Source organism: Diospyros lotus, chromosome 12 (assembly GCF_014633365.1).
Source record: "Diospyros lotus cultivar Yz01 chromosome 12, ASM1463336v1, whole genome shotgun sequence".
In the NCBI taxonomy this organism is placed as follows: domain Eukaryota; kingdom Viridiplantae; phylum Streptophyta; class Magnoliopsida; order Ericales; family Ebenaceae; genus Diospyros; species Diospyros lotus.
In genome coordinates this window covers 33,916,675-33,929,920 of record NC_068349.1, presented here as the reverse complement: position 1 = coordinate 33,929,920, position 13,246 = coordinate 33,916,675, and the positions used below count along the sequence as shown (strand labels likewise).

General features: G+C 36.5%; 2 protein-coding genes across 13 annotated transcripts; one reads left to right on the top strand and one right to left on the bottom strand.

Annotated features, from left to right (window-relative positions):
• Nucleotides 1–2,521: 2,521 nt before the first annotated feature.
• On the top strand, nucleotides 2,522–8,042 carry LOC127786660 (probable serine/threonine-protein kinase PBL19). Of its 3 annotated transcripts, XM_052314204.1 has the most exons (7): nucleotides 2,522–2,721; nucleotides 2,945–2,976; nucleotides 3,230–3,643; nucleotides 5,389–5,433; nucleotides 5,568–5,828; nucleotides 6,373–6,495; nucleotides 7,181–8,042. In XM_052314204.1, the coding sequence occupies exons 3-7, from the start codon at nucleotides 3,293–3,295 to the stop codon at nucleotides 7,730–7,732; spliced, it is 1,332 nt and encodes a 443-aa protein (XP_052170164.1). In that variant the 5' UTR covers nucleotides 2,522–2,721; nucleotides 2,945–2,976; nucleotides 3,230–3,292; the 3' UTR covers nucleotides 7,733–8,042. The 3 variants fall into 3 exon arrangements, with proteins under 3 accessions (XP_052170164.1, XP_052170163.1, XP_052170165.1); XM_052314203.1 differs by lacking the exon at nucleotides 2,945–2,976; XM_052314205.1 differs by lacking the exons at nucleotides 2,945–2,976; nucleotides 5,389–5,433 and having other exon boundaries at nucleotides 2,523–2,721.
• On the bottom strand, nucleotides 6,458–13,086 carry LOC127786659 (pentatricopeptide repeat-containing protein At1g63400-like). Of its 10 annotated transcripts, none has more exons than XR_008020031.1 (3): nucleotides 9,629–13,086; nucleotides 9,448–9,508; nucleotides 8,039–8,949 (listed from the first exon to the last, which is right to left on the bottom strand). XR_008020031.1 is itself a non-coding variant. In XM_052314201.1 (2 exons), the coding sequence occupies exons 1-2, from the start codon at nucleotides 12,966–12,968 to the stop codon at nucleotides 10,249–10,251; spliced, it is 2,595 nt and encodes an 864-aa protein (XP_052170161.1). In that variant the 5' UTR covers nucleotides 12,969–13,079; the 3' UTR covers nucleotides 8,039–10,248. The 10 variants fall into 10 exon arrangements, 2 of the variants coding, with proteins under 2 accessions (XP_052170161.1, XP_052170162.1); XR_008020032.1 differs by having other exon boundaries at nucleotides 9,648–13,086; XR_008020033.1 differs by having other exon boundaries at nucleotides 9,786–13,086.
• Nucleotides 13,087–13,246: the final 160 nt, after the last annotated feature.

Sequence of the window (13,246 nt, the reverse complement as noted above, 5' to 3'; positions counted from 1 at the left end):
CGTCTCTCAATACTTACGGTTCAAACCAGATATTCCTTAACAAGAAAATGACCCTTATGGTTACGCCTAAACAGAGGTATTATATTGGTTGTCTGATCTTCCTCTTTATAGACCAATAAAAAGAATAAAATAAAATATAAAAAAAATCTCTATTAAATCATCAGTTTATTTCTCTTTAAACTCCACGAGTTATATGTAATTCACAATCATTCAAATTTTATATAATACAGTAATACTTAAACTCGAAACTCTTAATTTTTACTTAAAACTTGAATTCCCCGAGACTTTGTCTTAAGTTTAGATACTTCAAACCAAACACCAAGTATTAATTTCCACGTCCAACAATATTATAACTTAAAAAAAGAGTGTGAAGAATGTAATTTATCGTTCAAAAACAATAATATATTGTGAAAATGACTTCTCTCCTAACCCAATTGGGGTTTAGTGGCATTGAAGGTCGAAGTCGAAGCTGATCGGATATATCCCTTTGACAGCTCAAATTCTAAATTTCCAGCTTATAAGGGCGACGGTGACAGCTCTGATACGTTTTCCCAACGACATTTGAACTTTCAACCCCTCCATTTAATATTCGAAGTCCAAACCATTTGTCTCAAATATTCATCTTTACTCTTTCATTCGTCAAATCGAAATTAACAATAAAATCATTCATATTCATTTGGCGTAACTTTCAACACTTTCTTAGGTTTTATTATATTATTATTATTTTTATTATTTTTTTAATACCCAGTCTTTGGCCTTATTTAGTTGTTTTTAGACCAAATTACCTTATCAACATTCAAAATTACAAATGATAGACTTATTAAAAAAATATTTTTGTCCATATATTTTATTTAATCATTGGTTAAATAAATACATATAATAATATTAAAAATAAAATTATTATGTTATCCACATCAAATAACATAACGTTTATCCGACACAGGTAACATCAAAGGGGTGTGTGGGCTCGAGTGTGCGCCCCCCCCCCCCACACAGACACATTTTCCTTGCATGTCCACATCAAGTAAACCCGACAGAGACAAGAAAATAATCCTCATACTAAAAAATCATTTTTTATATAATCTCATCGACATACTACTTTTTCTCTAAAATAATTCTTAACTTTTTTTATAATACTAGATCCGACATTTAATGTTTGGTGTCATCTCTACTCCCTCATTGAACAAAATTAGAAATGTGATTTTAACTCTTCAATTGAAGCTTTGACTTATTCTCTCTTTCAATTGGTTTTTTTTTTTTTATCATCTTAAATCTTTTAGTTAATCAGAAGCTAATGGCTCAATTAGTAGCGATAAGTAAGACTAAACATCTCTAACACGTTAGATTAATTTATACATATTAAATTAAATCTTTACATATCGCTCCTTATAATTAAATTAGTCTGACTTCTTGTTGGGACTCAACACCGATTGAACTAGTCGGTTTGATTTGGTTACATTTTTTAAGAAGTTTGATTTTGGATTTTTAGTTCAATTTTTCTTTATCAGAATAACCGAACTAATCGAAGTATAAAACATCATTTTTTAAAATCTTTTCTTGAGATGGTGTTTGAAGTATATAATCAGTTTTTGATTTTTTTCGTTTTTGTCAATCAGTTAGTTCGGTTTCTTCAATGAAAAGTTCAATTTTCTTTTCAATTTTTGATTTGATTTATACGGTTCATATTTAGATAGTTTAGATATTAATTAGTTCGATTATTTGGTTTAATTGATCGATTCAGTTCAATTTTATATCTCGATTTGGTTAATTTAATTAATTAATTTTGATTAATTTGATAACCTAATCGACTGTTTGCACACCCATAGATAAAAGTGCTAACAAAGTGCCATTGTGGTGGTAATTTAGCATTTTAAGAGTTCGATTTTTAATTTTGGATTAGAATTTTAACTTTATTTTTTTTGTAAGATAATTTAAATTTATTATTTAAAAAATAAGAAAGAACATAGAGTTTAATTTTATGCACTGTGATAAAGTTAGAGGCCAAATTCGCTTTCTCAGCAATATCTCTAATGTTTAAACTTAAACATGATATTATTTCACGAGAAAATACTATCATTCTGTAAGGTGGTATTTTGGAAAAAAATTCAAAAAAAAAAAGAAATATTTCGAAAATAAATATAAAAAAAGTGTGTATTTTCTTGAGTGCACTATGGGGTGGCCCCCAAAATGACTGTTTTGCCCCTGGGGTAAAGTCACCCAGGGTGCATAATGTTTTTGGTGATTACTTAGTTTGGGACCTACCCCTCGCCTTTCTGGCTTCACGGGAGCAGAGCCACGCAGTGGCAGAGCAATGTTTTGGCTAGCTTTCCTTTGACCTCAGCTGATTTTTTTATTTTTTTATATATATTATTATAAATAATTATAATTTTTAAAATTTAAATAAAATTAAAATTATAATTTGACTTAGACTAAAATTCTTTCTCGACTCCGCCACTGAAGCCACGTGGCGTTTCAGAGATGATGACTAAACCCATATATATATATATATATCACACAAATACACGGGAAAGAGAAGCAGGTTCAATAAGTCTGTTCTTCTTCATGGCTAGCAGATCAAACCAAACAGAAAAATATAAGCTTTCAATGACAGAAAGGGAAGTGGAAAAAGGAGATTCATAGTGCGGGTGACAACAAGGGTCCGAGCGATTGAACAATTTCAGGAAGAAAGGAAAAATCAAGCAGCTCAACGCCAACTCACAGGTGAAAAAACAGCCCTTCTTTGCTACTTTTTTCTCTCTTTCCCTGAATCCCTGCTTCATTTGTGTTTCTTTCCGTAGATTTTCTGGTTTTTCCCATCTGGGTTCCGCTTGTCTCTAATCGTTTTTCCCTTTTCTTTCTCTTCCGGGGTTATCTTTGCGGCCTTTGATTCCCGGGTTGCTTGCACACCTTTCTCTTCTGTTCTCGCGGTTTCCCACAATTTCAGTTTCTTTGCTCACTTTCCTGTACGAAATTGAGGTGATCTCCTCGTTTTTGTTTGATTGCAGTTTGCTTGTCCAACCTTCTCTTTTCAACCCTCTTTGAATTGTCCAATTTATGTTCCCTTTGATTTCCATATCTTTCCTCTTCTCATAACTATCCCTCTGCTTAACAACTGTTTGCTTAATTACCTGCATAAAGATTTTTCTCTCTCTCTATCTGTATACAGATATTGTTTAAATTTTTAAAATTTTTACTCATGATGATAATAGTAGTTGTTCATTTCTAGCAGGAAGTGAAAGCCAATTCACAATTATCTTGGAAGTTGACATTCTGTTCTGAAAAAAAAGAAAAAATGAAGTGTTTCTGTTACCTCAAGGATAGAACTAAAGCTAGAGAACAAAGGCCAGCCCCAATATTGAAAGTGGAGAGCAAATCTGATCTATCAGCTGGTGAGAGGGTGAGTCAGTCCACATGTTCAACAACATCTGCCCGTAGTATCCCGGAATTGTATGAAGAGAAGGGTCAAAACTTGCGTGTTTTCTCCTTCTCGGAGCTTAAACAGGCAACAAATGGTTTCAGTAGGCTACTTAAGATTGGGGAAGGTGGATTTGGGAGCGTGTATAGAGGTTCAATTAAGCCTGCTGATGGAAAAGGGGACCCTACGGTAGTTGCCATTAAAATGCTCAATAGAGATGGCCTTCAGGTATTGATTTTGATAATCTCTGATGAATTGATTTGTCTGGTAATAATATAACTAAAATTGGTAAGTTATAGTGAAGTCTATGATTGTGATTGGTTGTGGTACTCTCTACCAGCTTTTGCCATTAAAAAAAAAAACTTATTGTAAGTTTATGGAAATTCTTGTGCTTGGGCATCGAAAGAGCCATGTGCTTATTATTTATTTCTTTAAGAGTACTTATTTTTGAAGCATTGGTGTTTATGTAGATTTGGTACCTTGTCAATGGCTTAGAGATGCAAGCATTTCTCTATCTTTGTCTGTTTGCCTTCCTGTCTACTTTTGCTTCCATGGAATCATCGATAGCAAGCCTCTTTATAATCATCTGTGCTTGAAAACTAAGAGTTTGGTTTAGTTTTGCTACCAAATGCTTTTGCATGTAAAGGTGCTAAATAGGCCTAGAAACCTTATCCTCTATCCCATAGACAGAGGTTAAATTACATTCTTTATTGATTTTTAATTCCATTTGCCTCACATAGCCTATTTTCAAACTTTCATAAGATTTCTTCTTTATCCATTATATCCCACAGTATGGGCTGGCATAAATATTCTTTATCCAGACATGGGTTCTCTTTGATATATTGCATTTCCATGGGTACAGAAGACACTCCTCTCTTGCGGTGGTTGAGCAGTCAATGAAGTAAACCATGAGACTTTAAGGCTTCAAGCATGGGTTCCCTGCCCCTCCATGGACCATTCAACATTTATCATAAAATTTGAGCAGTCTTAAATCCTTTCCTTTAGCATTTGAATCAGAACAATAGTGATTTGCAGTCTTTAGTATCATTGTTGCTAGTTACCTGTGTATCAGTACGGATGGTAATGTTGTGCGTTATCTATGTCATTAGTACTATGATTCAAAAGATTTTATCTCGTCGAACACTAACAACACTGTGCTTTCATATTGATATACATCTTGATTTTTCATCTACACGTCTTTCTTGCTTCTTCTGGTAGAATTTTATACTTGAAGTCTGTGATATATGCATATGAAATGAATAAAAAAAAAATTGTTCTAGGTGGAGGTCAGCACTGCGATTTAGGTCAATTTACTTTCAGTTTGATCTTCCAGCCTCCTGTTATACCTATGATTCATTCAAGTTATCCTGCAATAAATTCTAATCTTCATCTTGCTTTCACTTGACAGGATGCCCATTGGTTTATTTATCAGTTATGTCACTCTCATGATATTTTTCTGTAATAAGTAGCTTCTAGTTTTCTTTATATTTTATTGCTGTTTTGCAATAGAAATAAATTAGACGCATGGGGATTTATAATTCAAGTAGCCAACCCCACGGATAATAAATAACAAGTTACATCAATGCTTGCAATTTGATGTTCATTAGGTAAAAGCCTTAAAGAACCTTTTATTAGATGTCATTGAACTACTAGTGCATTCTCTTGTTTTTGGTTATGATAATATATGGGATATTGTGGTAGCAAGTTCACCTTAACACATGAGCCGCATGGCATATGTTGGTGTTATCATGTCTTGAGAGGACACACAGATACGTAGATCCAGAATCTCCGAGAGGCAATCTGGGAGCCTGGTAACTCCCAAATTGTCTCTGTGTCGAATCTTCAATAAGAAAATAGAAAACTCAATTTTCTAGTTTTTCAACTTTAGACTATGCTGTAAGTGAACGGGGCCTTACCTCTTTTTGAAAATAAAAGCAAACAGTCAAAAGCCATTTCTGTTTTTGTTTTCACAGATTTTAAGAAGTTGGAAAATGGAAGCCCAACCAATGCCATGTGAAGTGAGCTATCTTGTGTCTGAATTTATGGCATTTATTTGTAAAGTGGCTTCCTGTTTGCTTATGGTGATTGCAGAATATGCCTTTCTTCTTCCATTGCATTGACCATTTCTTATGATTCCTTGTTCTTCATGCAGGGGCATAAACAATGGGTGGCAGAAGTACAATTTCTTGGGGTCGTAGAGCACCCAAATCTTGTCAAACTTATTGGATATTGTGCTATGGATGGAGAAAGAGGCATCCAACGGCTACTTGTGTATGAGTTTATGCCCAACAATAGCTTGGAAGATCATCTTCTGAACAGGGCTTTCCCTGCTCTTCCTTGGAAGACAAGATTACAAATACTACTTGGAGCTGCTCAAGGATTGGTTTATTTACACGAGGAATTAGAAGTCCAGGTTTGATTAAGAAATTTCTTCATCGGGTCTTACCCAGTTTCATCTTTTGTTCGAACAATCTCTGATTATAGATTGTTAGAACGTAGATCAGCTGAGTGATTAGGTACATATGAAGCATATGCACAAAAACAGATCAAGGACACAAACATGGATGCAAACACAAGACACAAAGAAAGAATACACATTTTTTAGTAGCTATCAATAAGAATAATATCCATAAATTATGAAATACAATATTAATTCAACATTAAAAATGGATGAATTCACAAGTGAAAAAGAAAATGATACAAGTTTGTGAAAGATTTAAAGGATTGTTAAAATTTAAGAATTAGAATCCTATTGAAAACCACATCTGCATCAGAATCCACTATTGAAAGATTGTTTACTTGAAAAGTCTAGACTTCTTCATTGTTGTTCTTCTATTCTGGCGTGTTTTGCTGATATGCTTGATGTCTCAGTACAAGTTAAAAATGCTCCGTCTTAATGAATGAAAATGTTCCCATTCATTGTCATTGATCTATTGTTACCTGTGTTAATGGTGAAGGTCATATATCGAGATTTTAAGTCATCGAATGTGCTATTGGATGAGGACTTCAAACCAAAGCTTTCAGACTTTGGGCTTGCCCGAGAGGGGCCGACTGCTGGGCACACTCATGTTTCAACAGCTGTAAGTACACATGTATTCTGTAGGGATCTTAGGTTGCTTCCATGAAGGACAAATTGTATCCCAAACAACCACATCAGTTCTGGATGTAGAAACTAGAAATATTCCTGCTAAACATTTTTAAATTCGGCGATTAGTTGGAACAGTTTGGGAAAATAAACATGGACTTTGAGTAGAATATAAAGGTGAAAGAAAAACTATTAAATCACAAATAAATACATAAAATGATATTCTAGCCTTCGTTCAGATGATTTAGAACTGTCACTTATTCTGTATGTGTGTATGTTTTGCTTTGAAGTATTGCACATTATGTCATTCTACACGTGTACATATATTCTTGTTACCTTTGCATACTATACAAAATTAAACTTCTACATGCATACAAGAATAGTTAAGTGCAATGGTAGTGATTCATGATGCACCATAGCCTACTAGACAGTTTCATTTTCCCCTATGTTATAGTATTCTCTCACAACATATCATTGAAATTAGTTTACTTCAAGTAGTATAAAACTACTAGCAATGGGTTGATCTGTCTGTAGTTTGTATAGACTGTTAGAATTGTATAAGTGGATTTTAAGAGATTGCTGTTTCAATCAAGCCTACCTCCTCTAACCATACTCGTGTTACTCTCTATGCATCCATACGGGCTATAATATGATCATGAGAACTTGCATTTTGTAATTAGGCTGTGGGGACCTTTGGGTATGCCGCTCCAGATTACATTCAAACAGGACATCTAACAACTAAAAGCGATGTGTGGAGTTTCGGTGTGGTTCTATATGAGATCCTAACAGGCAGGCGATCACTGGAAAGAAACCGACCCAAATCAGAGCAGAAACTTCTGGACTGGGTGAAACAGTTCCCTGTTGATAGTAAGAAATTTAGCATGATTATGGACCCGAGACTCAAAAACCAGTATTCTCTTAATGCAGCCAGGAAAATTGCCAAGTTAGCAGATAGTTGTTTGTCGAAGAATCCAAAGGATAGGCCTATGATGAGTCAGGTGGTGGAGAGTTTGAAGCAGATAATTGAAGTTTCAGATGAAGAAGAGCTGTCTGATAGAAGTTCAAAGGGCAATGAAAATGACCAAGTTGACTCGGACAAGAAGACAAGCCAAACAGGGCCCTCTGAATCTGCAAAAAAGCGGATAGCACACTTGGCTAAACTGAGTGAGCAAGTTGGAGGAATTAGCCGAAGGAAGTTTATGATCATGCAGAGAAGAACCAAGGTGACTTAGTAAATGTTAATTTGGTGGAAAACTGGATTTTGTTCCTTGATCTAAGACAATAGTGTCAAGACCCAGGGGTATAGTATTAATAGATAATAGATGTATTCCTTCCTTTGTATCTGCTATTAGTTTGAATTGAACCAGTTGTACTTAGAAGTAATTCGCAGTTATAGCTAGAAGGCAGCAGCCTTCAGTTGTAATTGGTTTGAATATTTGGCAGCTCCATTGGCGCCAAATCACTGTTATCTGGATCAGTATATAAAACTGATTCAAGCATAATTCAAGGGTATGAATGAATACAATTGGAATATTTCTGATTTCCCTCCAATTAATTCTCTCTCTCTCTCTCTCTCTCTCTCTCGATTTTCCTCTCCCTCACTTCTTGTTCTTTTGATTCTCCCTATTCTTCTGCTAAACCTCCCCTTATTCTTCTCAATTTCCAATCCAAACCTTAGGTAAACCCTAGGTACATGACAATCATCTATATCTATCGCCGTGTCTAGGTGGTATATTAACCTGGAAACTTATGCACAGAATTTTGTTTTACTCTGCAACTTTCCTGATACTACAGCAGGTTCATCAGAAGCTGAAGGTTTCCAGCTTCAAACTGTGGTATGGTGATATGCACGCTGATCATATGAAAGACATTGCAAATACCATGAAAAAAAAAAAGACATTGCAAACAAAATAGAATTACTATAATGAGCTTTAATAGCAATTAATAGGTTAATCTTTGACAATAATTAAGTTGCGAGCTCAAGTTAATGACAAATATGTTATTTCTAATGATCTAAAAGAATTAAAAAAAAAAAGGAGCAAATATGCATAGTTTAGCACTACATTAACAATTTAGCATTGATTGATCAACAAAATTGTGTTGCTCTTTTGTGATTGGAGGGTCGCGAACTCGAGTTATAAAACAATCTCTTGGAAAAAAGAGCAAGGGCATGGGTAATGTTATGTACAATAATAATTCTTCCTGACCTATGCAAAACGAGTAACCTTGTACATTGGAGATGCCTTCTACATTGTCTTTATAACCAGCCATCCCACCTGCCCTGCAGCTCAGCAAGTAAACCGTCCATGGTCCACTTCATAATATCACTTGCAGTAGCAACAAATGCCCAGGCCTGGTGAAGAACAAAACTTCTGCAACTAAACCACCCAAGTTCTTATAGAGACATTAGCTGCTTCTGCAGCAGTTCATATCCTGTTATGTTCCAGCACTGCATAACAATTCCAAGCACATAAACATGAGGAAACCTACAATTTTACAGTATCTAAAAAAAATGTTAACCAGCATTCAGACGTTTTACTTGCAGACGTGTGTTACTAACTGAAAATTAGAAGAACAAAGCTACTATATTGTTCTTACAAGCATCAATACTGTAACAAGTGTTAGCAAAGTGAAAATAAACCAGCTAATGAATTCATTGCCAAATGAAAGGAGATAACCTTAAAGATCATAGAAACCTTAAATCACTTTTGTTAGCAGAAGAGATTTGAACTGGCAAGGTGTACACTCAATTGAGACTCAGATGTCACAATTGTAATTGCTAATAAGTGCCTATATGATATGAATATATGATGTGCAGATTAAAAGATGTACCATTAATTCATTCACAGCAAAAAAATGAGCCATGCCTATCATGGTCCTGCAATGCCAAATGAATAAAATATGCACTCAGTTTTGGCTTCATATCTCAATGCTATTATTCTTTTACCTGCAAGGTGAGCTACTAGTATACAAATTGTCTACTTGTGAAGCTTCTCCTAAGTCCAAACCTGAAAGAACTACAATTAATCAAGAAAAAAAAAAAAAAAAGCAAGAGAAGACGGGAAAAAAATAATTCTACATTGCGATATGACCATTCTGCTAATCAAAACAAAATGAACTGGGCTGACTCCCATGTTCTCCACCAACCATGTTCCTTGCACAATGTCAGGTAGTCCAGGAAACAGAATTCCAGCACCAGCAGATATCTCTTCATTTCTGAAGGCAAAAAGAAAAATTTTGCTTTCCACCTTAAGGTTAACTCTGCAGACATCGTTGTGTATTTACCTTCAGTTCAACTGTGAACATAAAATCACAGTTGCATGTCATCCCCCTTTGAGATTACAGAAAGTTGGTGTTAGCATTCCCAACATTACAAACGGATGTGAACTTCATTTCTTGAGCCAAAATGGCATTGCGCTTCTACCAGTTCAACTCATCTCTACAAAGCTGCATATGGATCCGGCAAGATAAATCCTTGGTTGCTGTTTTTGCTCTATATAAGATCACATGCACAGTCAAATCATAGGGCATAATGACTGTTCTTGTAGACTCAAAACCCACTCCTTTGCCTGCCTTCTGTCCTTTAAGAACCATTAATTTCTATTCCACCTGTTCTTCAATAATGCATCTCAAGCCAATGCCTCCAGTAGTTCTCACAAGTAATGCTAACCCCTACTTCACCAGTAAATGTAAAAAACCGTCAGTGGCATGTACCACATTCATGGTTAAGTTCTTTACATTCAAAGTTCTACAAACTTGCTCTATTTTTGTCTTTGCATGATCTGTTGAACCCACTATCAATCAGTTGAAAAGAATATTGACTTGTTTCAACAAGGGTTCTATATCTACGCAAATAGTCATAAGTAATGTACATGAGGAAGTCTATGAAGAGGCTCTTTCCAGATGTCCCTCTAACATAATGCTGAGTTTTCTCTTGGCTGTTACGATATGCTGTGTCAAGTACTTTATAAGTTATTCTGTCAAAGTCAAAGCAAATCTCATTCAACTTCTGACCCCACATCAAGGTCCTCTCTGGATACCCTTCCTTGTAAAGATGAGACAGCAACAGGTTAACAGTGACAGTATTTGGAACAAAAGGCATCTTAAGCAATTTTGCAGTCAAGATCATGGCCCGATCCAGTATGTCATTACAAACACCATTCATCATGGTGTTGTATGTAACTGTATTTGGAGCAACACCTGCTGAAATAAGCTCGTCCAACATCATTACAGCTTGATTCATTCTCCTCCTAATACAAAAAGAATGGATATAGATATTATAAGTTGTAACATCAGGGTACAACCCATTAGCATACATTTTATTCAAAAATTCATTTGCATTAAGCATGCCAACTTCTTTACAGTACCCACTGATCAAAGTGTTGTAAGTACAAATATCTGGTCTCAACCCTGCTCGGTACATATCTGTAAAAGTATCAATTGCTGATTGCATTCTGCCATGTTTGCAGAGTCCGTTAATGATGATATTAGCAGTGAAGTTATCAGGAAGAAGACCTCTTTGCTTCATCTCCTTCTCCAACTCCAACGCATCACTCAATCTTCCACAATTACAAAACCCACCAATCAATGAATTGTATGAATAATTATTTGGCACAAACCCTTTCTCCAGCATTTCCAAAAATACGTCATATGCCTCATCAACAAAACCTGCTTTAGAAAGTCCATCGATCAAGGCTGAGAAAGCAACAACATCAGGAGAGATACCTCTCTTTCCCATCTCTTCCCACAAAATTTTAGCTTCCAGTATCTTCCCTGTTTTTAAATACCCATTTAAAAGCACAGTGAAAGCCACTGCATTGACAGGAAAACCCTGCTCTGCCATTACATTTACAAGCTCCCTTGCTTCTTGCAACCTACTTTTTCTGCACAAAGCCATAACGAGAGAACTACATGTGGAAGAAGATGGACTCTGACCAAATTGCACCATAATTTTGTAGGCTTCAAAGGCCCTGTCGTCAAGCCCTGCATTGCTGTAAGCTGCAATTATAGTGTTAAAAGCAAATACACTGAGATTCATCCCTTTCTCAAGCAAATTCTCCAAGACTTCCATAGCCTCATCTAACCGTCCCATCCAACATAATCCTGCTACAGACATATCAGATAGTGAACAGTCTGGAAGGAACCCCGACAAGGAAAAGTCCCTTAACAACCTGTCACCATCTTCTTCCTTTCCATATTTGTAATGTCCGGCAACCAAAATGTTGAAAGTTACAATATCAGGAGGCACAGCCTTGATCCTCATTTCTTCATAAAGCTTGTTTGCCTGACCAATGTCCCCAGACTTGACAAACCCGTCCATTAGAGTGTTATATATTCCAGTGCTTCGAAAGACACCCATCTCTTCAATTGCATTGAAGAGCTTTCTTGCTTCCACAACATTACCCTCCTTACACATGCCATTGATTATTGTATAAAATGTAATATCACTGGGATTACATCCCCTTTCAACCATCACATGTAACAAAGCCAATGCAGTAGGTGTTTGCCCCCTTACACAGTAGGCATTGATCAAAATGTTATAGGTGTAGACATCAGGTACACATCGAAACCTTGTCATAATATGAAATAAATTCTCTCCAATTTGCAGATAGCCCTTTCTGAAAAACCCTAGGATCATCACATTGAATATATAATTTGAAGGGCAAGGTCCTTTCCCAACCATATCCCTAAACAACTTCCACACACTACCATAATCACCAATCCTAAGCAAAAATTTGAAAAGAACCGCAACTGCTGACAAGCTGGGCACCAATCCAACCTCTCTCATCCTATCCACCATCTCCACAGCGCGTGATGCCATTTCTGCATTCACAAAAGCCCGCATAAGTGAATCAAGAACCGAGAAAGCGGGCTCATATTTATTGTGCTCCCTCCACATAAACTCTACAACCTCCCCACTCCTACGAAACCCAATTCTCACAACCAGCCACGAGAGCAGGTCCTGCGCCAAGAACCTCATCCCATCAGCAGCCAAAAGATGCGCTGCCACACAACAAGACCGTACGGCCCCCTCCGAATCATCCCTAAACACAAATTTGAAAAATGCAAGTGCAGCTTGCCGGCCTCGTAACATTTTCATAATCTTTGCAAGAAAAAATGAGTCAAAATTCTTAGAAAATCCCATCAAAACGTAACCTTGATCTCGTTTTATCATCTTTGCTAAGCCGACAACAACTATTCGCCGTTCATTCGAGTTTATTACAGAACTCGAAGAATCTGATAAATTATGAATCGGAAACGGTAAAAATTGCTCAAGAGAATCACAATCTTGATATACACGAGAGGATAAAGAACTGAAAAAACAGTGTGTAAGACGGGAGGTTAGGGTTTTGGGGGCAAGAGTGAGAGTGCAAGAAACTAGGATTTGTGAAGTAAGCGAAGTACAGTGAGAGTGAACGAGTGGAGAGGAAAGGCACACCTTGAGAGCGTTACGCAGGCCGCACGCATTAGCAGTCATCAGGAGAGCCGCCCGCGTAGCTCTCTCCGGCGAACGACCAGCCAGGGCGGAGGGTGGTCGGAGTTGGAGGTAATGAAGCGGAGATTAGTAGGGTACGGCCTACGGGATTCGGAGCTTCTGAAATTGTGAGAAATGGGCCCAAATAAAATTACTTGGGCTTAAATCAATGCCTCGGCCCCAAGGCCCAATGACGTTTGGCTCGTTTGGGCCCAATTAAGTCAGCTGGTTTTGTACTTCTTTGTTTGGATACCATCTTTTTCGATTCTCT